At 44.4% G+C, this 25682-nt stretch overlaps 1 protein-coding gene and 1 pseudogene across 1 annotated transcript in view; both read right to left on the reverse strand.

Annotated features, from left to right (window-relative positions):
* Positions 1–25682, reverse strand: part of CACNA2D4 (calcium voltage-gated channel auxiliary subunit alpha2delta 4) — a 123895-nt gene that overhangs the window by 61499 nt on the left and 36714 nt on the right. Inside the window, exons 14-22 of the mRNA XM_035028532.1 lie at positions 25165–25242; positions 24293–24373; positions 23650–23724; positions 18669–18755; positions 18044–18115; positions 9046–9107; positions 7895–7962; positions 5913–5958; positions 5722–5819 (exon numbers count right to left, since the gene is read on the reverse strand). Of these exons, the coding sequence (XP_034884423.1) occupies positions 5722–5819; positions 5913–5958; positions 7895–7962; positions 9046–9107; positions 18044–18115; positions 18669–18755; positions 23650–23724; positions 24293–24373; positions 25165–25242 (667 nt within the window). The remainder of the gene's footprint in view (positions 1–5721; positions 5820–5912; positions 5959–7894; positions 7963–9045; positions 9108–18043; positions 18116–18668; positions 18756–23649; positions 23725–24292; positions 24374–25164; positions 25243–25682) is intronic.
* On the reverse strand, positions 21622–23423 carry LOC118025407 (annotated as a pseudogene).

The following is a 25682-nucleotide window of genomic DNA, read 5'->3' on the forward strand; positions in this document are numbered from 1 at the left end:
AGAATTCCCCAGGAATCCATCAGGCCCTGGACTCTTGTTTTTTGGGAGGTTTTTGATCACTGCTTCAATCTCATTATTGGTTATTGGCCTATTCAGGTTGTCAATTTCTTCCTGTTTCAGTCTTGGCAGCTTATAGGTTTCCAGGAAGGCCTCCATTTCATCCAGGTTGCTCAGTTTATTGGCATATAGTTGTTGATAATAATTTCTAATAATTGTTTCTATTTCCTTGGTGTTAGTCATGATCTCTCCCCTTTCATTCATAATTTTATTAATTTGGGTCCTTTCTCTCTTCTTTTGGATAAGTCTGGCCAGTGGTTTATCAATCTTATTAATTCTTTCAAAGAACCAGCTTCTAGTTTCGTTGATCTGATCTACTGTGTTTCTGGTTTCTAATTCATTGATTTCTGCTCTAATTTTAATTATTTCTCTTCTAATGTGCAGCTTAGGCGTTGTTTGTTGCTTTTTCTCTAGTTCTTTAAGGTGTAGAGTTAGTTGGTGAATTCGGGATTTTTCTATTTTTTTGAGTGAGGCTTGGATGGCTATGTATTTCCCCCTTAGGACCACCTTTGCAGTATCCCATAGGTTTTGGACTGATGTGTTTTCGTTCTCATTGATTTCCATGAATTGTTTAAGTTCTTTGATTTCGTGGTTGACCCAAACATTCTTGAGCAGAGTGGTCTTTAGCTTCCAAGTGTTTGAATTTCTGCCAAATTTTTTCTTGTGATTGAGTTCCAGTTTTAGAGCATTGTGGTCTGAGAATATGCAGGGAATAATCTCAATCTTTTGGTATCGGTTGAGACCTGATTTGTGACCCAGTATGTGGTCTATTCTGGAGAAAGTTCCATGTGTGCTCGAGAAGAATGAGTATTCTGTTGTTTTAGGATGGAATGTTCTATAAATATCTATGAGGTCCATCTGGTCCAATGTATCATTCAAAGCTCTTGTTTCCTTGTTAATTTTCTGCTTAGATGATCTGTCCATTGCTGAGAGTGGAGTATTGAGGTCTCCTACAATTAACGTATTGTTATCAATATGACTCTTTATTTTGGTTAACAGTTGGCTTATGTAGATGGCTGCTCCCATGTTGGGGGCATAGATATTTACAATTGTTAGATCTTGTTGGATAGACCCTTTAAGAATGATAGAGTGTCCTTCTGTGTCTCTTATTACAGACTTTAGTTTAAAATCTAATTTGTCTGATATAAGAATTGCTACCCCAGCTTTCTTTTGAGGTCCGCCGGCATGGAAGATAGATCTCCATCCCTTCACTTTCAGTCTGGATGTACCTTTAGGTTCAAAATGAGTCTCTTGTAGACAGCATATGGATGGGTCCTGTCTTTTTATCCAATCTGCAACCCTGTGCCATTTTATGGGAGCGTTTAGGCCATTCACGTTGAGAGTGATTATTGAAAGACATGAATTAATTGTCATCATGTTGCCTGTGAAGACGTTGTTTTTATAGATTGTCCCTGTAAATTTCTGTTGTAGATCACTCTTGGGGGTCTTTCTCCTTTTATAGACCCCCCCCCTTAATATTTCTTGCAGGGCCGGCTTAGTGGTCACATATTCTTTCAACTTCTGCCGGTCGTGGAAGCTCTGCATCTCTCCATCCATTGTAAATGAAAGCCTTGCCGGATAAAGTATTCTTGGCTGCATGTTCTTCTCATTTAGTACCCTGAATATGTCTTGCCAGGCCTTTCTGGCTTGCCAGGTCTCTGTGGATAGGTCTGACGTTATTCTGATGTTCCTCCCTCTGAACGTAAGGACTCTCTTCCCCCTAACTGCCCTTAAGATGGTTTCCTTGGTTCTAAGATTTGCAAGTTTTACTATTACATGCCGGGGTGTTGGCCTGTTTTCCTTGATCTTAGGAGGGGTCCTCTCTGCCTCTAGGACTCGAATGTTTGTTTCATTCCCCAGATTAGGGAAGTTCTCAGCTACGATTTGCTCAAATACATCTTCTAGCCCTCTCTCTCTCTCCACTCCCTCCGGGATTCCAATTATTCTGACATTGGAATGCCTCATGGTGTTACTTATGTCTCTGATTCTATTTTCATGGATTCTGAGTTGTTTTTCCCTGGCCTCCTCTTTTCCCTTTTTATCTATTATATTGGCTTCCAGGTCGCTTATTCTCTCTTCTGTCTCAGTTACCCTAGCTGTTAGATTATCTAGATTGGATTGGATCTCATTGATAGCATTTTTAAGTTCTGCCAATTCACCTTTTATTTCTGCCCTTAGAGACTCTATGTTGCCATTAATTGATTTCTTCATTCTAGCCATTGTCTTCACAATTGCTAGTCTGAATTCCATCTCCGACATCTTGGTTATATCTGCATCCATTTGTAAATTTGCAGCATAAGTCATAATCTCTGAGTCTTTTCTGTTTTGGGGGCTCCTCCTCCTAGTCATTCTGTTGATGGGTGTTTGAGGGAATGTATAGAGTCCAAATTATTGACCAGAGCCCAAGCAAGATGCACCTGTTTTCTTGGGACCTTAGGGTTGCTGGCCTCTTGTTTTTCCAGCCTGTCTTCTGTGGGAGGGGCCTGCCACACTGTTACTCAGGAAACCCTGTTTGGGCGGAGATGCCTTGCGCCCCTGTGGCGGGGGATGGGCTCAGTGGAAATCAGTCTTTGGGACTTTTGTTCTCTGGCGGCTTTCCCTGGTGGCTTTCCGCGTCTCTTCCGCGAGTCAGAGCAGAAGAGACCGTTTCCAACCCTCTGCCTCAGAGCAGAGAGACCGCAGTCTGTTCTTCAGTGAGCTCTCCAGGCCACACCATCTCCATTTCTCTCCGTGCTGCTATAAACTGCAGCGTCCTGGGTTTTGCGCCCCATCACAGCGCTCCCAGTCCTGCCTCCAGGTCGGGGCACGTCTCTGCCCTTTGTGCTTCTAAAACTGCCAGCCGCTCCCAGTTCCTGCGCGCGCGACTCTGCCGCTTGGGGTTTCCACCCCCGGGGGTTGCAGTTCACCTGCAGGACCCCGGTGCACCGGGTTCCGTCTTGGAGGCTGCAGTTCCCATGAGCGCGACCGTCGCTCCAGGTTTCTGTCCGGGGGGCTGCGGTTCCGGTGACCCCGCCGGTCTGGTTTTCCATCCCGGGGGCTGCCCTAAAGTCCTTTCCCAACGCTACCGGTCTGTGAGTCTGTGCCCCGTCCGCAGCGTGTGAGGCTGTCACTCACCGGCAGTGTAGGATCCCCATGGCCAGGCACCCTCCTGCTGCCATTCATCCTCCGATATCTGCCCGCAGAATCACGGCTCCCCGCTTTGTACCTCAAAACCAACCGCCTGCGATATTCTGTTTGTAGAGATCCAGATCTTCTTACATCTCAGGCTGGTTTTGTGGGTGCTCAGAGTGGTCTGGTAGATATCCAGCTCAATTCTGGGGACCAGTTGAAATAGGGTCCCCTACTCCTCCGCCATCTTTCCCCCCTCCTCCCTCTCTCTTTTTTAAAAAAAGTATTTACTTTTACTGAGGTGAGATCTAGGTAACAAAATCAACCAATTTAAAGTATACAAGGGGCGCCTGGGTGGCTCAGTTGGTTAAGCGACTGCCTTCGGCTCAAGTCATGATCCTGGAGTCCCGGGATCGAGTCCCGCATCGGGCTCCCTGCTCGGCAGGGAGTCTGCTTCTCCCTCTGACCCTCCTCCCTCTCATGCTCTCTGTCTCTCATTCTCTCTGTCTCAAATAAATAAATAAAATCTTAAAAAAAAAATAAAGTATACAAATCAGGGGCACCTGAGTGGCTCAGTCGTTAAATGTCTGCCTTTGGCTCAGGTCGTGATCCCAGGGTCCTGGGATCGAGCCCCACATCGGGCTCCCTGCTCAGCGGGAAGCCTGCTTCTCCCTCTTCCATGCCCCCTGCTTGTGTTCCTGCTTTCACTATCTCTCTCTCTCTCAAATAAATAAATAAATAAAATCTTTAAAAAAATGAAGTATACAAATCAGTGGCACTGAGTACATTTACAATGATGTGCAGTCATCACCTCTGTCCAGGTCCACAATTTCCATCACCCCCAAAGCAGATCCTGCACCTATGAAGGCACTCGGGTGGCTCTTTTTCATCCTCAGCATAAGTAACATGGTCTGACAGAGTTAGGCACTATAAAGGATCCCATACAGCATCCTGTTCATGGCACTTACCAAAATTTGGAATACCCTACATCTACACGCACATGCTTGAGTCTTTATTGTGTGGTTTCCCCACTAGATTACGAACTCCCTGAGAGTAAGGGTCTCATCTGTTTGGGCCATCTCTGTAGCTTCAGTGCCTACCTCAGGCCTGGCACAGAGTACATGCTCAGTACAGATTTACTGATGGAATGAATGAATGAATGCACAAATGAGTGCCCTGTTGGGCCAGCATGGGAGGCAAAGTCTTCCTTGGGGGTGACACTTATGTATCAGCATGACCTGTTTCTCTTCTGAAGAGGAAGAAGAGGGACCCTGCTGAGGGTGTGGCCCTGTGATTTCACCACCTGCACCTGTGTTGGGAAATTTAAGGTTAGCCTGAGAACCAGGCACTGGAAAACACTCACAGACCACAGGCTACAAGACACCACCTGGTGGAATGCTCTCCTTTGCTGAGATGAGGACTGTGGGGTACAGAGCACCAGCTCCTGGCTTGGGGCCCACTGCTAGGTGGTGGTAGGGACAGATCTATGGGCAGGCTGATGCCCTTACACTGTGTGTCTCTTTGGAGCCCTACTGGTACCCAGGTGGAAGACACTCAAAGTGATCCTGGTCCCTGACATGGGGATACACTCATGCTGCCACAGTGCCAGGAACACAGGCAACTTCTTGGACCCAGAGTGAGGCTGGCTCTGCCTTTTTCTTTGAAAATCTCCCTAAGCCATGGGTGAGTTTGAGGGATAAAGCTACTTGGCAGTAAGTTCCTCAGTGGCTCAGCCATTGAAGAAGAGTGAAATCTTGCCATTTGCAACAACACGGCTGGATCTAGAGAGTATAATGCTAAGTGAAATAAGTCAGTCAAAGAAAGACAAACACCATATGATTTCACTCATATGTGGAATTTAAGAAACAAAACAAATGAAGAAAAAAGAGACAGACGAAAAACAGACTCTTAACTACAGAGAACAAACTGATGGTTACCAGAGGGGAAGTGGGTGGGAGGATGGGGGAAACAGGTGGTGGAGATTAAGAGTACACTTATTGTGATGCGCACTGGGTAATGAGTAGAATTGCTGAATCACTATACTGTACACTTGAAACTAATAGAACACTGTATATTAATTATGCTTGAATAAAAAAGGTTGATAATGATAATAATAATAAAATGTCAGTAATTAAGCACTTAAACAAAACACATCGAGACCTTACCCATCAAGGTTAGTGTACTTTTTTCTGATTTCACTTTAAATTTTGTTTTTTAAAGATTTTATTTATTTATTTGAGAGAGAGAGTGAGAGAGAGAGAGAGCACAAGAGAGGGGAGCGGGAGAGGGAGAAGCAGACCCCCTGCCGAGCAGGGAGCCCGATGTGGGACTCGATCCAGGGACTCCAGGATCATGACCTGAGCCGAAGGCAGTCGCTTAACCAACTGAGCCACCCAGGCGCCCTCACTTTAAATTTGTTTATACAATTTTTGATAAGTGTCATATTAAAACTCATATCTAGTTAAATTTTGAAAAAAAAAGAAAGGAGAAAAGAGAAAAGAAAAGAAGAAAAAAGAAAAGAAAAGGAAGTCCTTCATGAGCAGGGCCGGCACTTACACTCTAGATCCGGGTCCTCCCCGGTCAGGAAGCGGACCATGGCTTCCAGCTGGCTGAGCTTTCGGTGGTCAGGGTCGATATCTGTGATGCAGTAGATCCTGGAGCCCAGGAGAGTCAATGTCACCTCAAGAAAATTCCATCTTTCTCCCTCCCATTCTCTACTCCTTGTGTACAGCAACTTTCCCACTTACCAATCACTGGCCAGGGTCAAATCTGGGTGAAGCAAGTCGTGCAGGCCTGAAACCAAAGCTCACGCTCAGTACGATGCTCAGTCACTGTTGTGAGGATATGCACCTGAAATGCTTACAAACAACTGCCAGGAAGCTTCTCCAGGGAAGGGCTGTTTTATTCTTCCTTATTCTCAGCTCAGAGTAGGGACTCAACTGATAGGCTGGTGCTGGGTTTGTACAGACCATGCCTTTGTCCATGTTGCTCCTGCTTCCTGAAATGCTTTTTCTTCCCATTGCCTCATGTCCAAATCCCACCTATTAGGATCTCTCTGAAAGGAGCTAATACTTTGAAACTAGTGATTTTGGCTTCATTGGCTTCATTGTACCCAACTGAGCTAAATGGTCCGTCAAAAGAAAAGCCCAGAGATAGGCCATGTATGTTTTGTGTAATCTCTGTAGCCTCATGCTACACCTACACTAACCGTGTGCTCACTGCATGTGTGTGGGTTGAATGAGGGAAGGAACAAATGCCCTACTGAGCACCTACTCAGTCCTTAAGAAAGCACCAGGGAGGCCCAGGGAGTTTGGTCATTTTGGGGACAGTGGAAGACAGAGAAGGAGAGAGGTCCAACATCACGGACGTGTGTTCTGAAAGGGCAAATGCAGGGGTCACATGGTAGCATGTGGCTGGGCACAGGGGGTCTGCCAGGGACAGCTCCCAGAAAAGTGACATCTACATCAGGATGTGAAGAGTGGGTCCAAGTTAGCTGGGATAAGAGGGTGGGCCCTGGAGAGGAGAGCATTTCAGGGGAGAGCACATGGGAAGACTCTGAAGCTTAGTGCCTGGAGAAATGACTAAAAAAAAAAAAAAATCCAGAAGGCCACTGAAGGTCCTTTAGCAGTGACACAATCTGATCTGGCATTTCTAGATAGGTTCCTCTGGCAGAGATTTACAGGAAGGAAGAGGCGGGGAGATCAGCTGTGATTGTTCAGGAGAGAGGTGACAATGACTAGGGTGGTGGCAGAGAGATGGACACATGAGATGCACTCAAGAGACGATAAAGGAAGAAAGGACAGAATGTGGCCAATAGACAGAACTGTGGCCACACCATCCCAAGACTTCCTGAGACATCCCTGAGCTCCAGATATTGGTTTTGTGCTCTCAAGGTGCTCAGGCAGCCGGAAGTCAAGAACAGGCTGGGTTAAGGAGGGTGGGGCCCTTCTCCCACTCTTCCCCCGGTTTCTCACGGCCCCTCTCAGTTCATGTCCCGTAAGCTCCTTGCTATGGGTTGAGTTGTGTCCCCCAAAAAGATATGTTGAAGTATGAACCTCAGTCCTTGTGAATGTGACCCTATTTGGAAATAGGGTCTTGGCAGATGTAGTCAAGTGAAGATGAAGCCGTTAGGGTGGGCCCCAACCCAGTATGCCTGGTGTCCTTCTGCAAGGTTAAATTTGAGACCCACAGGGGGAGAAACCCTGTGATGAGGACAGAAGCTGCAAGTCAAGGAATGCCTGGGGCTACCAGGAGCTGGCGAGGCCAGGAAGGATCCTGCCCTGGAGGCTTCGGAGGGGGAATGGCCTCTAGAACTGCAAGAGAACATATTTCTGGTGTTTAAGCCCACCAGTCTGGGGTGCTTTGGTGTGGCAGTCCTAGCCAGCTCCTGCAGATTTGCTCATTTGCTCTTCCCCGCCTCCTCTGTCATGCCTTCTGACAGGTGAAGTTCAGCTTTGTGCAGAGAAACACATCCCCTAGAGCCCACCTCCTCTGGTCCAGCAAAGCTTTCTACGATGGCAAGTCCTAGGCTTTCCCGGCTTTGACAACTGACTGGCAGATCCTGCAGACCACACAGACCCCTCCTTGCCAGGCAGTCCTGCTCTGAGAGTCTGCTCTCAAATCTGGGACCTGGGAGGCTCTGGTTCTGCCCTGGGTTGGCCCTGCTCGGTGCCCCAGGAGAATCTACGTTTCCCTCTACACTGCCCATCAGTACTTGGCACAGACCCACCATCTTCCACAGATGTGTTCCCCAGGAGGACATATTCTCCATGGCCCCGGGACAGCACCACTCCCAGGCTGTGGGAAGAACAGAGAATGCACATGCTCAGCAAGAGTAAGGGCCAAGCAGCGCCCAGCCCATATCCTTCCCTACAGTGACTTGAAGTTTGTGAGCTCTCTGCACCAACAAGTGGCCTGCATGCCAAGCCCCCCTTTTTTGCCCCTGGGCTTGCAGGTTGTCCCCTCTAAAACTGTTCTATTATTTTCATCAATCCTGAGAAGGACCCTGTACGTTCTATAGGCCAGGAGTCCCCTCAGCTCCCATTTTAGTCAAGATTCATCCCAAACCTCTCAGGGACCTCCTGAATTGTGGAGAGGTTTCTATGTCTCATGGAGTCGCACAAATAGGAGAGTCTTTTCCTGCCTGGTGAACCCCATGATGCCTTCCTCTCTCTCCTGGTAGAATACTGCTTTTAATATTTGCTGAATATCCGAATTACTTGGGGAGCTCTAAAAGATACTAGTGCTGGGGACCCATCCCAGAAATTCTGAGTCTACTGGTTTGGGGCATTGGCAATTTTGCAAAATTCCTCAGGTATTCTAATGAGCTATCTAGGCTGAGCACCACACTTTATTGAGAAATGAGGTAATTCAAAGATAAAGGCTATTTGTTCCCTAATCTGTATAATGTCTCAAATTGAATACAGTTGGAAGGAACCTAAGACATTTTCAGATTCATTCTTTCATCTTGCCATCGCTTACATTGCATTGCTTTAAGATCTTTAAGTGGATTATGTCCTTTATCCTCACCAACCATAAAGAAAGAGCTACTATTTTTAGCCTCCTTTTACAAGCAAGAATCCAAGGCAAAGCGCAGTTGAGTAACTTGACTAAGGTCACACAGCCTGCTAGAGGTGGGGATGGGACCCAACCCAGGCAGTCCGGCTCCACACCTGCACATTAGGATTCACTGGCAAAGCAGGTCTAGACCTTGAGTTTCTAGACCTCGAGTTTCTTGAAGGAAAACCTGGGGTTTTTTCTGTTACCACAAAAATTGCCAATGAGTAAATTCATTCCCCAGACCTGAAAGTTCTGCCCTGAGTTGTTGGTATTTGTGTTCCAACCACCCTCCCCCTTCCACACAAAACGTGGGCCCCTCACCTGAAAGGTGTGTCACTGATGTCTGTGAAGAAGTAATCATTGGTCAGGAAAAGAACTCTCTTCTAAAAGAAAGAAAGAAAAGGGTGTTTGCTGGAGAGAGGAGCGCCTGACCAGGCCACCTACCTCCTCACCCAGTGCCTTGGGGTTTCGTCGCCTCTGGGCCTCTTCCCTCACCTCTGACCCCTCACCTCCGACCACCACGGACACGCCTCACCTATGGTGGACGCCATAGGCAGGACCACCGCCAGGCCCCAGAAGCTGCGGCCACGGGGGCTGCCTGAAGAAGGGACCAACATCTGCCCCTGTGCTGCCCTAGAAACTGGCCGCTAGCCCCGTGTGGCTATCACTTGAAATGCGCGACCGAGGAACCGAAGCTTTACATTTTAGTTAACTGAGTTGATATACATTGAAATTTAGATAGCATGGCTCGTGGCTCGTGGCTACTGTATTGGGCCGTGCAGGACAGCGTGGACACCCGAGAGGAGGCTGCCAGCTGGTGTGTAACCCGCCTACAACCTCCCCCTTTCTGGAATAGAGCTGGGGGGGGCCACCGGTCCCTCCATGAAACCTCTCCCAGCGCCACATCACACCTTCTTTTTCCTTGCAAAGCTGCCATGTTTGGGGCTTCTGTTGAGTCTGTGTAAGTGAGGGCATCGGGGAGGGCAGAGTGGGGGCTGGGCACCAGGCAGACGTGGATTGAAGGCCAGCTCGCCTCTTACAGGCTGTGTGCTCTTGGCTGAGCTGCTTCGCTTCTCTGAGCACTGGAGCGCTCGTTTGTAAGGCGGAACTAACAGCAGCACCTGTGTGGGGCCTAGGGTGGCTGTGAGGCTGTGAGGGTGTTTCCCATGGATGGGGGTGGGTCCGGGGAAGAACAGGATTTGCTCTGGGCTCTGAGGCTCTGTGGGTCGTCCTGTCTGTGTACGCCTTTGGGAAAGCCACAGGTTGTTCTTATTCCCTTCACTTCTTCTGGCTTCTCTTTCAGTTTGGAAATGAAAGGAACATGTCAGAAGGGGACACAGCAGGAGTGGGGTGGCACAAAAGGGTTTGTTTCTATAGGAAACCAGTTTTAGACCAAGCCCGAATGAACCGTTCTCCAGCACTGGCCTCATCCCACAGTCTGCCCTCTTGCCTCCCGTGCCCCGGTCAGGTCCTCTCTGCAGTGTCCCTCCCTCCCAGCGTCCCCGGGCAGTCAGGAGCCAGCGGGGCTGTCAGGACCTTGGGAGCCCTGTGTTCCAATGTGGGGCTGGCTTGAGTATCCGAACTGGAGATCATCTTTTTAATTTTTCCTTTTTTTTACTTATTAAAGAAAAAAGGCAAAATGCACAGATCTTCAGTGTATTCTTCCAGTAGTTTTGGTAAATGTATACAGCCATGTAGTTACCTCCCCAATCAAGATATGGAGTATTTGCCTCCTCTAAAATCTCTTTGCCTCCTTCCAGTCCATCCCCACGCCTCCTCCAAGGGTGAACCCTGTTCTGAATTCTACCACCTTAGATTAGGTTTGCCTGTTCTCACGGTGTGTGCTCGTTTGGGTCTGGCTTCTTTTGCACAACATAACGTCTTTAAGATCCGTCTGTGTTGTTGCGTGTGTTGGCAGTGTGTTTCCTTCTTTTGCCGAGGAGAACTCCGATGTGTGGGACACGAGCTTGCCTTTACACTCATTGGTCAGTCCCTTAAATTTTAGCAGAGGGTATGGAACGGAATCTGATTGCAGTTTGAGTTTGCATTTCCTCGATGATTGACAAAGCATGTTTTCATGTGCTTATTGGTCATGTGTATATCTTCATTTGTGAATGCTCAAGTATTTTGCCCATTTTAAAAAATTGGGTTGTTAGCGTTCTTGTTAACAATCTGTAGGGGCTCTTTATGTATTCTGCACACAGTCTGGGCCTTACTTTTTCATTTTCTTAATGGTGTCTTTTAATGAGCAGAACTTACTGCTTTTGATGAAGTCCAGTGTATCAAATTTTATTTTATGTTTGGTGCTCTTGGTGTTTTGTCTAAGAAATCTTCGGATAACTTCAGGTTGTAAAGATTTTCTCCTATGTTTTCTTGTAGAAGACTTACAGTTTTAGCTTACCTTGAAGACTATGATCCATCTCTAACTTTTCTATGTGGTGTGAGATATGGCTCACTGTTTTTTTTTCTTCATACATTTTTTCAGTAGTTCTAGCACCACTTGTTAAAAAGATTTTCCTTTTTCATTGATTTGACAAGCTGTCTTTGTTGAAAATCAGTTGCTAAACATGAGAGTTTATTTCCAGATTCTCTATCCCTTTATCTATTCTTCTGTCAATACCCCTGCTTGGCTACTGTAGCTTTATAGTCAGTTTTGAAATCATGTAGTACAAATCATCCGAATTTGTTTTCATTTTTCACGGTTGTTTGGGCATTTTAGGTCCTCATATAAATTTTAGAATCACTGTCTCCTGCAGTCCATTCAAATTTTGACTGGGATTATGTTGGATTCACAGATCAGTTTGGGGAGAATGGATGGTATGGCAATATTGATAACAACTTGTAAACATGGTTATATCTTTTTATTCATTTAATTTTTTTGACATTCTTTCTGCAGCATTATGTAATTTTCAGTGTAGAGGCCATTTACCACTTTGTTAAATTTATTCCTAAGTATTTTATGTTGTTTGATGCTATTGAAATTGGAACTTGAAAATAATTTATTTCCAATTGTTTGCTGACAATTGGAAATAAATAACTAAATAACTAAATAATACAATTGATTTTTATAGTATTGGACAATTGGAAGTAAATATATATGTATATGTGTGTGTGTATATATATATATATATATATATATATATATATATACATATATATAAAATACAATTGATTTTTATAGCATTGACCTCGTGTTCTGTCAACCTGCTAAATTTACCTGTTAGTTCTAGTAGTTGCTTTGCAGATTCTTAGAATTTTCTATGTAAACAATCATCTTGTTTGTGAATCCAGACAGTTTTACCTCTTCCTTTCTAATTTTTGTGCCTTTTATTTTGTTTCCTTGCCTTATGGCAAGGACAGATCCTGGCAGGGTCCAGTGCAGTGTTGAACAGAGGTGGAGAAAGCATATATCCTTCCCTTGTTCACACTCTAAGGGAAAAAATGTTTAATATTCCATCATTTAAAGTTAGCCTTTTCATAAATGCCTTTTGTCAGATTGAAGAAGTTTCCTTTTGTTTCCAGTTAAATTTTGTCAAATGCTTTTTCAGCATCTATTGAGATGACCATATGGTGTTTCTCTCTTATTCTGTTAATGTAATGAATTACCCTGATTGACTTTTTTTTTTTTTCCTGATTGACTTTTTTGAATGTCAGATTAGCCTTACATTCTTGGGATAACCCCACCATGTGCTATTGTTGCCATGTATCTTCCACTTGTGTATGTTATACACCCTACAATACAAGGTCAAAATTTTTGCCTAACATAGTTGGTTTTTTGAGCAGTTAAAAAAAAGTCATATTAATGTGCACATTTACCATTTCCAGAGCTGTTTGTTTCCTCATATAGACCTGAGTTTCCATCTGTGTCATTTTTCTTCAGCGTAAAGAACTTCCTTAAGCATTTGTTAATAGTGCAGGTCTGACAGTGATCAACTCTGTTCTATTTTTTATAAGAAAATATCTAAATACACATCTTTTTGGAAGGATATTTTCCCCATACATAGACTTTTGGGTTGACAGTTTTTTTTCTTTTGGCATTAAAAAATTTTATTTTATTGTTTTTGATGAGAAGTCAGCCATCGTTCTATTATTGTTTTTCCTCTAACTTCTTTTAAGATTTTCCCATATCTTTGATTTTCAGCAGGTGTATTATGGTGAGCCTAGGTGTGACTTCTTTTTCTTTTTATCCTGCTTGGGGTTTGCTGAAATCTTTATATCTGTTGGGTGATGTCCTTCACAATGCTCAAGATATTTGGAGCATTCTTTTTTCAAATACTTTCTGCTTCATTCCTTCTCCCTTCTTCTGGGACTCCAAGGACATATGTCAGACCACAGATAACCAAGGGATAATTATTTTCAAAAATTTCTTTGATCTTTAGAATGGATAATTTCTATTTATGTGTCTTCAAATTCACTGTCCCTTTTTTTCTGCAATCTGCTGATAAGCCCATCCAGTAAAAATTTCATTTCAGATATTGTACTTGTCAGTTTTAGACTTTCTTCTTGGTTCTTGTGGTAGTTTTATACTGTGTCAAATTAATTAAGCTGGAACTACACTTCCAGACTCACTTCCCTGTATGGTCCCAAGCTTGGGTTGGCCAAAAGAGAAGTTTTCATGAGGTTTATAAGGCAGAAGGGAAACAGCAACCCTTTTACATGCTAACGGTCAGTACAGCATATCCAGCACTTGCAGCTTGCTCTGAGCTGTTGAAGCCAACAACCTTCTTGGCATGGGGCAGCAACCAGAATCAAAACTTCCCCAGCTGCCCCTGGACCTCTTCCTTCAGTTTCCCTGAGATCTGAGCCTGGTGATTGTCTAGCTCCATGTGAAGGGCACTCTCTCTTTCTTGCAGATCATCCATACCACTGTGATTGGAGGTAGTAAGAGATAGATGTGGGTTTTAGTTGTCCTCATGGTTCCTATTTTTCCTCATGGGTTTCCGTTTGTTCTTGTTTTCCCTTGCATTTCATTCAGCTTTCCTTCCAAACTGCTGGCCCTACTGACCTATGATGACTTCAAGCTCACCACTAGATGCAGGGACAGCAGTCTCACAGACTTCTCTACCAGAAACGACAGTCTCATAATGTGGAACTCCTGGAATAAAACCCTATATTCATATCACTTGCAGTGGACTTACTTCTTTGATCAAACCCCAACCATTTCTCTGCTGAAATTCTCCATCGATTCACTTATTCTGACCATCTTTTCTTTTAATTCCTTGTGCATATTTATCATACCTGCTTTTAAGTCCTTCTAATTCCAACAGCTGGTCATCCCTGGGTCAGTTTCTAAGACTGCTTTTTCTCTTAACTATGTGTTACATTTTCCAGTTTCTTCAAGTGTCTGATAATTTTTATTGTACACTGGCTATTTTGAAGAATAGGCTGTAGATACTTTGTCTTCCTCTGGAGAATGTTGATTTCTATTTTAATTAGCAGATAAATAATTGGCTGATCACTTTGAGCATGTGGAGGCTTGGATTTACATTTTTGTTAGGGTGGGTCTGTTTCAACTTTGTCTTTGGGTCTAGAGTGAGTCTCCTGGTCTTGGGACATAGTCTTTACTCCTAAAGTGTAGCTCTTCTGTGCTTTCAAAGAAAATTCTGAGGTGTTTACCAAACCTCTTCACCGTGGTGTGACTCAGAATCCAAACTACCCTTACTACCATAGGTAGCAGTTGGAATCTTTGTTCTGATTTTCAGCTCTTCAACTGTTGCTTTCCACTGGGTACTTAGATTCTCCCCTGTATATATGTAGTTTAAAGTCGGTCAAGAATTTGAGAAAAGTTTGTTTACATATGTTAGGGCCAGCCCACCTATGGACCCCTCATTTCTAGGATATCTTCCTTCACGTTCAGACACTCTGAGAGCCCAAATTCTATTCTCCAATATTTCAAGATGGTAACTATACCTTTCTGTTTGAATTATAGCTGTTTCATTTAAACAGCCTGGGGCATGACCTTCAGAAAAAAAAACCCCATATAAATGTGTATTTCACCCAGTGTAGTTCTCTTGATTCAAGGGTTGAAGCCCCTTCAACCCTTGTTTCTGCCTGCTTTTGGTCACTTTCATATGCCCTTAAATGTTTGTTTTTTATATTTTGTCCAAATGTATAGTTGTCATGTGCTGGAGGATTAGTCTATTGCAAGCTACTCCCTCATAACTGGAATCATAACTTTGAGATAATCTTTTAAGGTTGAGGCAAAAGGAAGAGAGAAGGAGTGGGGGTTTCCTTGAATCCCTGTTAAACAGAAAGAGAGAACTGGAGAGGTTTGGAAGATGAGAGTAAAGAGGTGTCAGAACAGTCTCCCCCTTTAATAGATTGCCTCCCCTTGCTGTAAAAAAAAGTGTGCAAGTGAGTGAGTGAGTGTGTGACTAAGAGAGAGAGAATGAAAAAGTGCCAGATAGCACTCTAATCCTGCCCCCTGAATCCAGTGGAGAAGCATGGGGCAAAGCTGCCCGAACTGCCTGTGTCAGTTGCTGGTGTGTGTGTGTGTGTGTGTGTGTACACCATATGCCCATCAGCAGGGCTAACTTGGAAGAACCTGAAGGCTAGTAAAGAACACTGTCTGTCTCTCTTCCTCCCCCCACTGCTAATTATTTGTTCTACACTATCAAACAACATGAAAATGATTTTTAAAAAGCCCAGGATAAGATGCTCCAGGATACTTTGATTGTCTGTTTTTTCTTTTAAATATGTCCCAGGATATCTGACCAGGATACTACTGATGGGTTAGAAATTATGACACTATTTACTGGTCCACATTTTGGGAAAAACAGCCTGTATCAAAATGGCAAATAGGAGGCCTGCAGGCCAAAGCTGGACTCCTTACAAGTTTGAGATCCTAGCTTTTGGTCCATATTGTGTTTTTAATATTTTTGGAATTAAATGCATAACTTTTAAAAATATGGATTCTTAGCTGTCTCCTTTAGATGGTACATGAACCGTTCAGTTCCCAGCACCCCCAATACCAAGGCTTGTCTGTTTCTCTTACTCACATTTCTGAACATGGCCTATCTGGCCCCATAGGTTTTTGACTTTGTGAGTCCTGCTCTAAATCTTGCTGGGTTGCCACTACTGTCTTGGGAATGCCAACATAGTTGCCTGTCTGGTATTTAGGGGCGATGGAAAAAAGTCTGAATTAATCCATGGGAAGTAAGGATTCATGTAAAATCCCCTAAAGAAAACAACAAAACAGGTCACCACCTTCCAGGATGATATCAAATATTCCCACAATGCTTTAAGAAAGCTTCCCTTGGCTTAGACCTGAAGAGTGTTTGTGAGGTGAGACACACCACTGAGCTGAGAGGGCTGGGGTAGACTGGCAGGAAAGAACACGACAGGACAGTCTGCAAAACTCTTAAAAGAGAAGACATGTAGGGCAGACAGAGCAATCAGTAATGAACAAAATGTAGCAACATCGGGGAGAGGGGCATCATAATAGATCAGAGCAGTGAGAGGCTGGATACCACTGCAGTGGCCTTATAGCAAAATGTCCCTCACACACAGTGCAGGTGCAGCAGCTTCTGAGCACGGAAGTAAAGAGATGAAAGATTAAAGAGTTGAGTTATGATATAATGAGGTAGAGGGAGAAGAGAAGACAATGAATTTTAAAGATGGAAACAGAATTCTAAAGAGACTCTTGGGAAATCTTTAAGCTGGAGATTGAGTGGAGAATTCAGGGCCACTCCTACAGAAAAGCTTAATACATTAGTGATTAAGAGTATGTGGTGTAGAATCAGACACATGTGGGCTTTGCAATTAATCATCTAGGTGACTGGGCAAGTTTTTAGCTTCTCTAAATTTCCTCATCTATAAAATGGGGGTAGGATAGTACATACTTCATAGGTTTGTGGATGTTGAGTGAATACTTACAAAGTGCTGAGTCCAGTTTCTAATAAACTGATACTGTTATTATTATTGGTAGTAATAGTAGTATCAGTACTATGAACACCTATGTGGTATGAAAGGTACATCTCCATCATGATCATGATTAGCATCACTCAAGTTCTTTATGTTAAAGCACTCACATGTCAGGAAGCTTTTGTTAAATTGCAATTTAACCTGGGTGGTTTATTAGCAGCAATGAACACATTTCGAAGGGACAGGAAGAAATTTGAGGAGAGGTTCAGACTGTTTGGATCTGGTTAGGACTCTCCCTTGGTGGCTCTGAGAAGCATGAAGGCAACATGAGAACACTGGGCACTGGGAGGAAAGGATGGAAGACACACGGTACCAACTTCATAAGTTGGTCTGAATTTGATATAGTATAGCCATACTCCAATTTGTCTGGAAGTTGCTGTCTGCCATGTGCATGTTAAAATTTTCATTATTGCTACCTTAAATGCTTTGGCAGGGCTGGGCTAGGGAAGAGCTCCCTTGTGCATATAAGCAGAAGTCTGTTGAGATAAAAGTGGAGGTGCATGGAGAAACCTCTACTTTTTTTGGATCAGGAGAAGCAGCTGCTATCACTCCTGGCCTGACATCACTGATATTGCCCAGTTTGCCTAACGGAGGCCCTTCTCAGTCCAGAGCTTATAAAAAGCAGGCAGATGTCACACAAATCAGATACTGGTCCCAGTGAAATTCAGCCCATGTGTCTAAAGGGAATGCAATGAATTGCTTTCCCTTTCCAGTGCTTTCTTGTTTGGCTTCCATGGAGGTTTGTGTTTGTGGAAGAACTTCGGTCTAATTGTTGCAGACAGATGCCTGTGTTCTTTTAGCTGAGGCAGATGGGCAACAAGAGGAGTAGGTGGGGGTGGTTGTGAGGGAGGAGGTGACATTTGTAAATATGTCAAGGGACAATGCAAATTCAGCATTAATGCAGTGGAATCTTTTAAATGAGAAGATGAAATGATCTTTTATAAATGATGCATGGATCTGGGAAGAGAGCAATGGCATCAGTGAGGGTATTGATTCTTGACCTTCTGTAGTTACAGTGGATTATTTTTAACCTCTTCCCATATAACATGATTAATAAGAGTTGTTAACAGTTTGCAAAATTAACTATCACTTTCCCTCTTTCCATTATAAACAACAAAAGGGATGAGTAGCAGGCAGCATTAGGAAGAAAGAAGAGTTGTAAATGACTTGAGCTAACCTACTGCTTTGCTCAGTAGTCTCCAAAGAACTGATCATTTCTTGGTCAGATGTTTCTCTGTGGTTGATGCACACTTTGATATACTCTCTCCAACAAGCACTCAAGTCTTGAGCTCTAATTCAGCTAGGTTCAAACCCCTTACCACTACCCCAAACCTCAATCAACTGGGATGCTGCCTTCCTGAGACCAGACCCTGGTTCTTCCCTTTAAGCTCCTTACCCCTTTGTCCAGTGGAACCTTCACGTCCATAGAGAGAGAACCTGTTTCCCCATTGATCATGGCTGTTCTGAGCTTCAAGAGGAAAGATAATGGTATTAGTCCCCTGGCTCACACTGGAGGGTGGAAGGCATTGAGCTTTATTGACCAGATTGCAGGTGATCCCTAGGAATACTTTCAGTTCTTCCCTTTTTCCTTTAAGCAGAATACCAGGACGGAGTATAGACCTGATTCTAGGTTCCATTTAGCTTATAATTCCAGACCTTCACCAAAATAATGCTCCCAAGTACATTGATGTATGAGAGAACATGGTGCCATATTACTGAGACATAATTTCCTCCAGAATGAGCTACGGACTCCCCCCCACCCGCCCCCCAAATCAGACTGAAACACCACTGGAACTCAACCTCTGTGGCTTGTAGACATGGTTCACACCACCTCAGCACTCCCTGAGATCCAGGAAAATAGTATTATGTTCTTATAGTTGTTGGCAGAATTGCCCATTACAGAAATTGCTTCTGGTTTGGCTTGGAAAGCCTCCACTGAGAGGAACAGAGTGGCCCCAGAGCTCACAGCCCCGCAGCTGGCCTGTGTACTGGCTTCTCTTTCTCCTGTTCTCCCTACTCACGGTTTCGGCTCGGTCTTCCCACTCCACTTCGGAGAGATCCACACTGTTGTAGTTAGGTTTGGGTTTCAGTTTCTTCCCCTCTCTGTACTGGAGTGGGCAGGTTGGGAAGAAAGATGTGAAGTTAAACACGAGGCCCTGCTCAAGTTTTATCTCTTCTCCAAAGTCTTACAGATATTTTCATAAAATCAAAGAATCTCAGTGATTCCTTAAGGTTATCTGGGCCAACCTTCCACCTGATGCAGCACTTCCCTTCCCAACATTTATGACAGATTGTCTCACGGTCTCTGAGTGAATATTTCCCATGGTGAGGAGCTCCCTAATTTCTGAGCCAGCTTGTCGTAGTTTGGACAGCTCTAATCGTTAGAAAGCTCTTCCCTATACAGAGCTGAAATCTGGTCCCCCATTACTTTTACCCATTGTTCTTATTCTTTCCCTGGAGGTATACAGGACGTTTTCTACCTGACAACTGTTGAGGTTTTTGAAGGTGCTCGTTAGTCCTGACTACACCTCTCCAAACTAAACGTTCCCAGGTTGCAGATGCCTTAACTCCCTCTGAATATGCTCTACGTTGTCAATGTCACCTTCAGAATGGAGTGCCCAGAACGAACGTCAGTATTTCAGATGGGGTTCTGACCAGTGTGGTGTGCGTGTGACCTGCATGGACCACAATATCATATGGCTTTGCCTGCTGCCTCTGATTCGGCTGGATTACCAGGACAGCTACATTGCCCAGACAGCCCAAATCGAGTTTCAGTCACTTAAGTGCCCTTGGCCTTCCTCGCGTGGCACACTGTTAAATTACATCTTTTCAATATTATGCTTGAGCATTGAATATTTTGCAGGACTTTCCATGCATCCTAATATATTCATCTTGTTGGTTTCAGCCCATTGTTGAGACAAATACTTTCTGAATACAAATTTCCTCCCTTAATGTATTATCCATACCTTCCAGACTTTGTGTCATCTGGTTTCTGTGTTTTCATCTTGCTGATAGAATTCTTGAATGGGACAAAGCCAAGGACAGACAGATTCTGCAGGGCCTAATAAAGACCTCCCTCCAGCTCAACATAGAGCCATTAATCAAGTCTTTGACTGTTATTATTTTCTGGCCCTGCCTCCCCTCCCTCCCTCCCTCTCTGATACCAAGACAGATTATCGTCAAGTTATCTGCCACTAGGTTGGCGGCACTTCCCAGCTTTAGTTTAATAATAGATCAAAAAAGGAAAAGGATGGTTTATTGTCAGGGTAAATTAAGAATTAATCAGAGGGTTTACTTTTAGTAGAATGAGGGCCCAAAGATGCTTGAAAGTTTGAAGTCCCCTATCACTGTGTATCATGCTTCTGCCAGTTTTTTCTTTTTTCCAGAAATTGTCACCCTTATTTTTTGCCCATCTGGGTGGTCTGCACTATAACTGCCACAGCAGTATCATTTTTGCATTCTTCTTTTTCTTCTCACCCATGCTTGGATGACATTCCCATTCCTGGTCTTGCTGATGCCTGTGCTCTTGACAAACAGCCTTGTCCTGCCATCTATTACATCAACTCTCTTTCTTTTGAGTAAGGTGCAATATTCCTCATCATTGCTATTGTCTAATTCTGGTGATATCTGAAAACTCATCTCTAACTCCTCTTGTTAAAACCATAATTCCACTTTGTATAATTACTCATACTTTGAGCTCTGATGGAAAGATTTCAGGCCAACAGTATGGCTCTTGACCCTCTTTCAGTTTGTTACTAGGCAGATCCTCTATTACTTTTCTTTTTTAAACTTAACTATTGTTCTCCTTAATACCTATCACAAATTGATAGTGCTTTCCTTAGGAATCTCATTATGTTGGCTTTACATAGTAATGTTTGTCATGTAATAATGCTCTACACAGTATTTTTCTCTAATTGTTTCACTGGTGTAAGTCTATTTGTGTATACTTTATTTCCTTAATTAGACTATTACCTTTTGTTTATAGCATTCTCAGAGTGTTATAACATCAGTCACCCAGTAGATCCACGATATTAATTGATTGGTTGAAGTCTTATATTCATCTAGATTATAGAGATGGTGACAGATGAGTTTCTGACCAGTGCCCTTTAATTTTACAAGTCAGCTCCATGATTGACATTTTTTTTCCTGCTGAGTCATTTTGTTGCCACTGGGGCTGCCTCCTACAGAACCAACTGGTACAAGTCGGTGGCCCATTGTGGATTCAGATGCTTGCCCAATAGAGTCTGAATTGGGAAGACAACATGGCTTCCAGTGTGCCCTGATCTCTCTACTATGAACCTCTATAGTTTGTCTTAAATAGCTCAGTCGCTTTATGAACACTCAGTATCTATCTATCTGAGCCAAACTGGAATGACATGTGCTTTGGGTGGTTTCTCCAAATGGCCCCTCGGGCAGATGAGCCCCTTAGTAAGTTCTCACAAAGGTGCTCTGCTAGCTATTGTCTTCAGCTGCCATCTCAATTCAGTGTGAGACTGGAAGGGGAAAGGGCTAAGTTTTCTATAGGACCTAACTACCTTCCCCCTGCTGCTCCCAATACTCACACTAAGAGGTGTGGCCATTGTTGTCAGCAATAGTGGCCAAGTGCCACAACCAGAGGCAGCAGGGAGCCCCTAGCCTTGGAGGTAGACGTTTTATTTTTTTAATTTATTTTTTACTTTTTTCTCATTAAACTTTTGTTTTAATGGGTCTCAAAATTCTGTGACAGATTTTTGGTCAAGTTGTTTCCATTAAAAAGTACTGATTTTAAAAACTAATTACTTAAAACTGCCACACACACACACAAAACAAATGGTCCACAAAACATTCTCCTTTCCTTCTGAAGGTTTTACGATGCATTGTTATCATTAACCAGTCTTTTACTATTAAACTTAAATGGCCAATTGACACAAACAGTTCTGAGACCGTTCTGCCAGCACTGATTAAGACTGGGGTGACAGGTATTAGGGATAATACTCATTTAGCCTTCTGAGCTTCCTGGGCAGACTTGGTGACCTTGTCTGCTCCTGCCGCCATCCACTGCTTTGATGACACCCACAGCAACCGTCTGTCTCATGTCACGAACAGCAAAACGGCCCAGAGGAGGAGAGTCAGAGAAGCTCTCAACACACACAGGCTTGCCAGGAACCATATCAACAATGGCAGCATCACCAGATTTCAAGAACTTGGGACCATCATCCAGCTCTTTTCAAGAACAACAATCTATCTTCTCTTTCAGCTCAGCAAACTTGCAAGCAATGTGAGCTGTGTGACCATCCAGCACAGGGGCATATCCAGCACTGATTTGGCCTGGATGGTTCAGGATAATCACCTGAGCCGTGAAGCCAGCTGCTTCCATTGGTGGGTCATTTTTGCTGTCACCAGCCACATTGCCACGACGAACATCTTTGACAGATACGTTCTTGACATTGAAGCCCACATTGTCCCCAGGACGAGCCTCACTCAAAGCTTCATGGTGCATTTCAACAGACTTTACTTCAGTTGTAACATTGACCGGAGCAAAGGTGACCACCATGCCAGGTTTAAGAACACCAGTCTCCACTCGGCCCACAGGGACAGTACCAATACCACCAATTTTGTAGACGTCCTAGAGAGGCAGACGCAAGGGTTTGTCAGTTGGATGAGTTGGTGGCAGAATGCAATCCAGAGCTTCAAGCAGTGTGGTTCCGCTGGCATTCCCATCTTTACGGGTGACTTTCCATCCGTTGAACCAAGGCATGTTAGTACTTGGCTCCAGCATGTTGTCTCCATTCCAACCAGAAATTGGCACAAATGCTACTGTGTCAGGGTTGTAGCCAATTTTCTTAATATAGGTGCTGACTTCCTTAATGATTTCCTCGTATCTCTTCTGGCTGTAGGGTGGCTCAGCGGAATCCATCTTGTTAACACCAACAATTAGTTGTTTTACACCCAGTGTATAAGCCAGAAGGGCATGCTCATGGGTCTGCCCATTCTTGGAGACACCGGCTTCAAATTCACCAACACCAGCAGTGACAATCAGGATAGCACAGTCAGCCTGAGATGTGCCTGTAATCATGTTTTTGATAAAGTCTCTGTGTCCTGGGGCATCAATTATGGTCACATAATACTTGCTGGTCTTGAATTTCCACAAGGAGATATCAATGGTGATAGCACGTTCACGTTCAGCTTTCAGTTTTTCCAAGACCCAGGCATACTTGAAGGAGCCCTTTCCCGTCTCAGCAGCCTCCTCAAATTTTTTGATAGTTCTTTTGTCAATCCCACCACATTTGTAGGTCAGATGACTAGTGGTGGTAGACTTGCCCAAATCTATGAGTCCAATGATGACGATGTTGATGTGAGTCTTTTCCTTTCCCGTTTAGGTTTAGGTTGAGTGGTGATTTTCACGACACCTGTGTTCTGATGACAAACCCGTTGTGAAAAAGGAGGTAGACGTTTTAGATAAAACGATGCAACTTTCTTTCTTGGCTATTAGTTGTTCAGTTGGATGCATGTGAAAATGCCCCCAAGCCCCTGTATCAGGATGGAGGGAGCCAGGAAGGAGGCAGGGGCACTCAGGGACACATCCCAAGACAAACTTGGGGGAGCCACAGCTCTGCTGCCCCACCTCTCATGTGAATTTCCTTGCCATTTTTGTTGTTAACTCAATGTTCACACTCCCTGGGGTGGACCCTCGAGGTCTGACGGTACTGCTGTCAGGCTCCAAAAGGAGCGTGGAGTGACTGAGGCAGTGACAGGAACATAAGTGGCTTGTCCTTCAGAGAAAACTGCACTTTCATTACACGCTCTCTGGACTATTCATCAATCAGTTCATGCATTTTTGCCTTGTTTTTTCCTGCTAGATTACAATTTGAAGACAGGGACCATGACTTAAATTTTTTCCGTATATTACCCATTTGGTTCTTAAATGGAGCCCAATGTGTGTTCATTATTTTAACTGTTTTTATGAACTATCTCCAAATCCCATATAGTTAAGATCCCAATGCAAATAAGATCTGTACCTACCAGGGGTCGGAGGTCAGGATGTGAGAGAATGTAGCCATTGTTAGTGTTCAAAAAGGCATATCCATGCACTCCGAGCTGCCAAAACACCAGGGATTGAGGGGTGTCAGACCTGTTGTTTGGGTTGGAGAACTGGAGCTACAAAAGGGTTGGGCTGCAGGGTGGTTAAAAATGGCAGCTCACAGCCGTGAGTTTTTCAAATAGGAATATAACTGGGCCAACGCCATGCTTTTAGCCACTAATTTTGAATTCCTCTTTCTAAATTCTACTGTTTATAGCAGCCACAATAATGCATATCATTACTTGGCCTCTTTCCTACCACACATAGGTGCTTTGATGATGTAATCTCATGTGTTCTCCAAACAGGACTGTGTGGCATGGAGGAGCAGATTGAAAAACTGAGGCACCAGGAAGGGAAAGAACTTGCTGAAGGCCACAGAGCACGTCAGAGCTGGTGGTGACAAAGGGTCCCAGAAGTCCAAACCATTGCTCTCATGCTCAGTGCCTGAACTTCGCTGGGGGTTGGATGGCAGGGCCCCATCCAGCTCTGGGCTTGGCTAATTGCCAGCAGAGAGGCTCTTGAGCTTGGTAGGACAGCTCCTAGGGAGCCTGTGATTCCCCACTCAGGCATCTGATCCAGGCTCACCTTGTACCGGGGCGCCAGTTTCATCAGCTCCCTCAGGGCCACATCAGAGCCCACCACACCCAGAAGAATGCCATGGGATCGCTGGAAAGAAAAACACCAAGGTCAGTGGGGCACCTGGCTTCCCCGTGCACAGGGCCAGACTGGACCCTTGGCTCTCCCAGAGTCTGGAAGAGGAAGCAAGCATCTTAGGCCTTATATGACCCTTCCTCTGCAGTTGGATTTTAGGCTGAGATCTTTGGAATAAAAATCTAGAACCTACAAGAAGAGGCCACAGGAGTAATCTCAGCTGCTGGGAAGATTAATTTCCAGTATAATATTTAAATTGTAATATTTAAAATAAATACAAAGTTGAATGAAATATTAATTTTCATAGCAGAGGCTGAAGTATCAAAATCCAAGGGACCATAACCTATGGATGCTCTGAAATACACAGAGCTTATAAGGAAACATTTTCTGACCAGATGGAGGATGGAAGATTCTAGAAATTCCCTCACCAGAGGCCTTTACAAACAAATTAGAGGCTGCCCAAACTGGTAGGTTAAGTGTTGTTTTGCCAGAAGGTTGGCAAGGGGACCTTTCTAGCCTTATATCCCAGGACAGTGGTTACAAGTTCAGAGCACTAGGACAATTCCAAACTGGCTGAACAGAATCACTGGGCGAGCTTTGGGAAATATGGACCCCAACCCATCTCCCATCCTCACCCCTTCCCAACCAAGAGATTCTGATATAGCTGGTTGGGCATAGGGCATGGAATCTGAATGTGAAAGGTGGCTCTGATGTGCAGCCAAGTCAAGAACCATTGGTCTAAAGAGGCCAGCCAGTGGCCCCAAGTTCTAATGCCTGTTGCAGCTTCTCAGAGAGTGGCCACTCACAGTTTCATTCTTCTTGCTGAAGACTGGCATGGCCACAGTGGTGAGGAGCATCATGTTCTTGGCCTGTGAAGTGAATAGCTGTCAAGGAGGAAAGAGCAAAGGACAGAAAGCTCAGAGTCCATAGAGTGGAGGACCCACAGTCATCAATGTCAACTACCACTAACGTGTCACCCTCCAACAGGAGGAAAAAGCCACATGTGAGGTTCCCCTTCTCTGCAAAAGGGGAGCTGGCAGAAATGCTGGAGGAGAGAGGTGGGATGGAGAGGGGACCAGGGCAATGTCACTTAGCAACAACAGTCCTAAGCCAGGGCAAGTGTCAGAACGCCAGAGCCCACAACGCAGCTCCCAAACATGCTCATGAAGTCCTCTGTCTTGGCCATGCCAAGGATGAGCCTGAGCTCAGGGAACAACCCATCCTGCACACACCCAGAAATCTCTGCCATGGACACAAGGTTGGCACACACAACAGTCCAGGACAGTTAAGAGGGAGAAGGACATTGACACTGAGCCACCTGCAA

The sequence above is a fragment of the Mirounga leonina genome, unplaced genomic scaffold (genome assembly GCF_011800145.1).
Source record: "Mirounga leonina isolate KUSES-001 unplaced genomic scaffold, KU_Mleo_1.0 Mir_201, whole genome shotgun sequence".
Lineage (NCBI taxonomy): Eukaryota > Metazoa > Chordata > Mammalia > Carnivora > Phocidae > Mirounga > Mirounga leonina.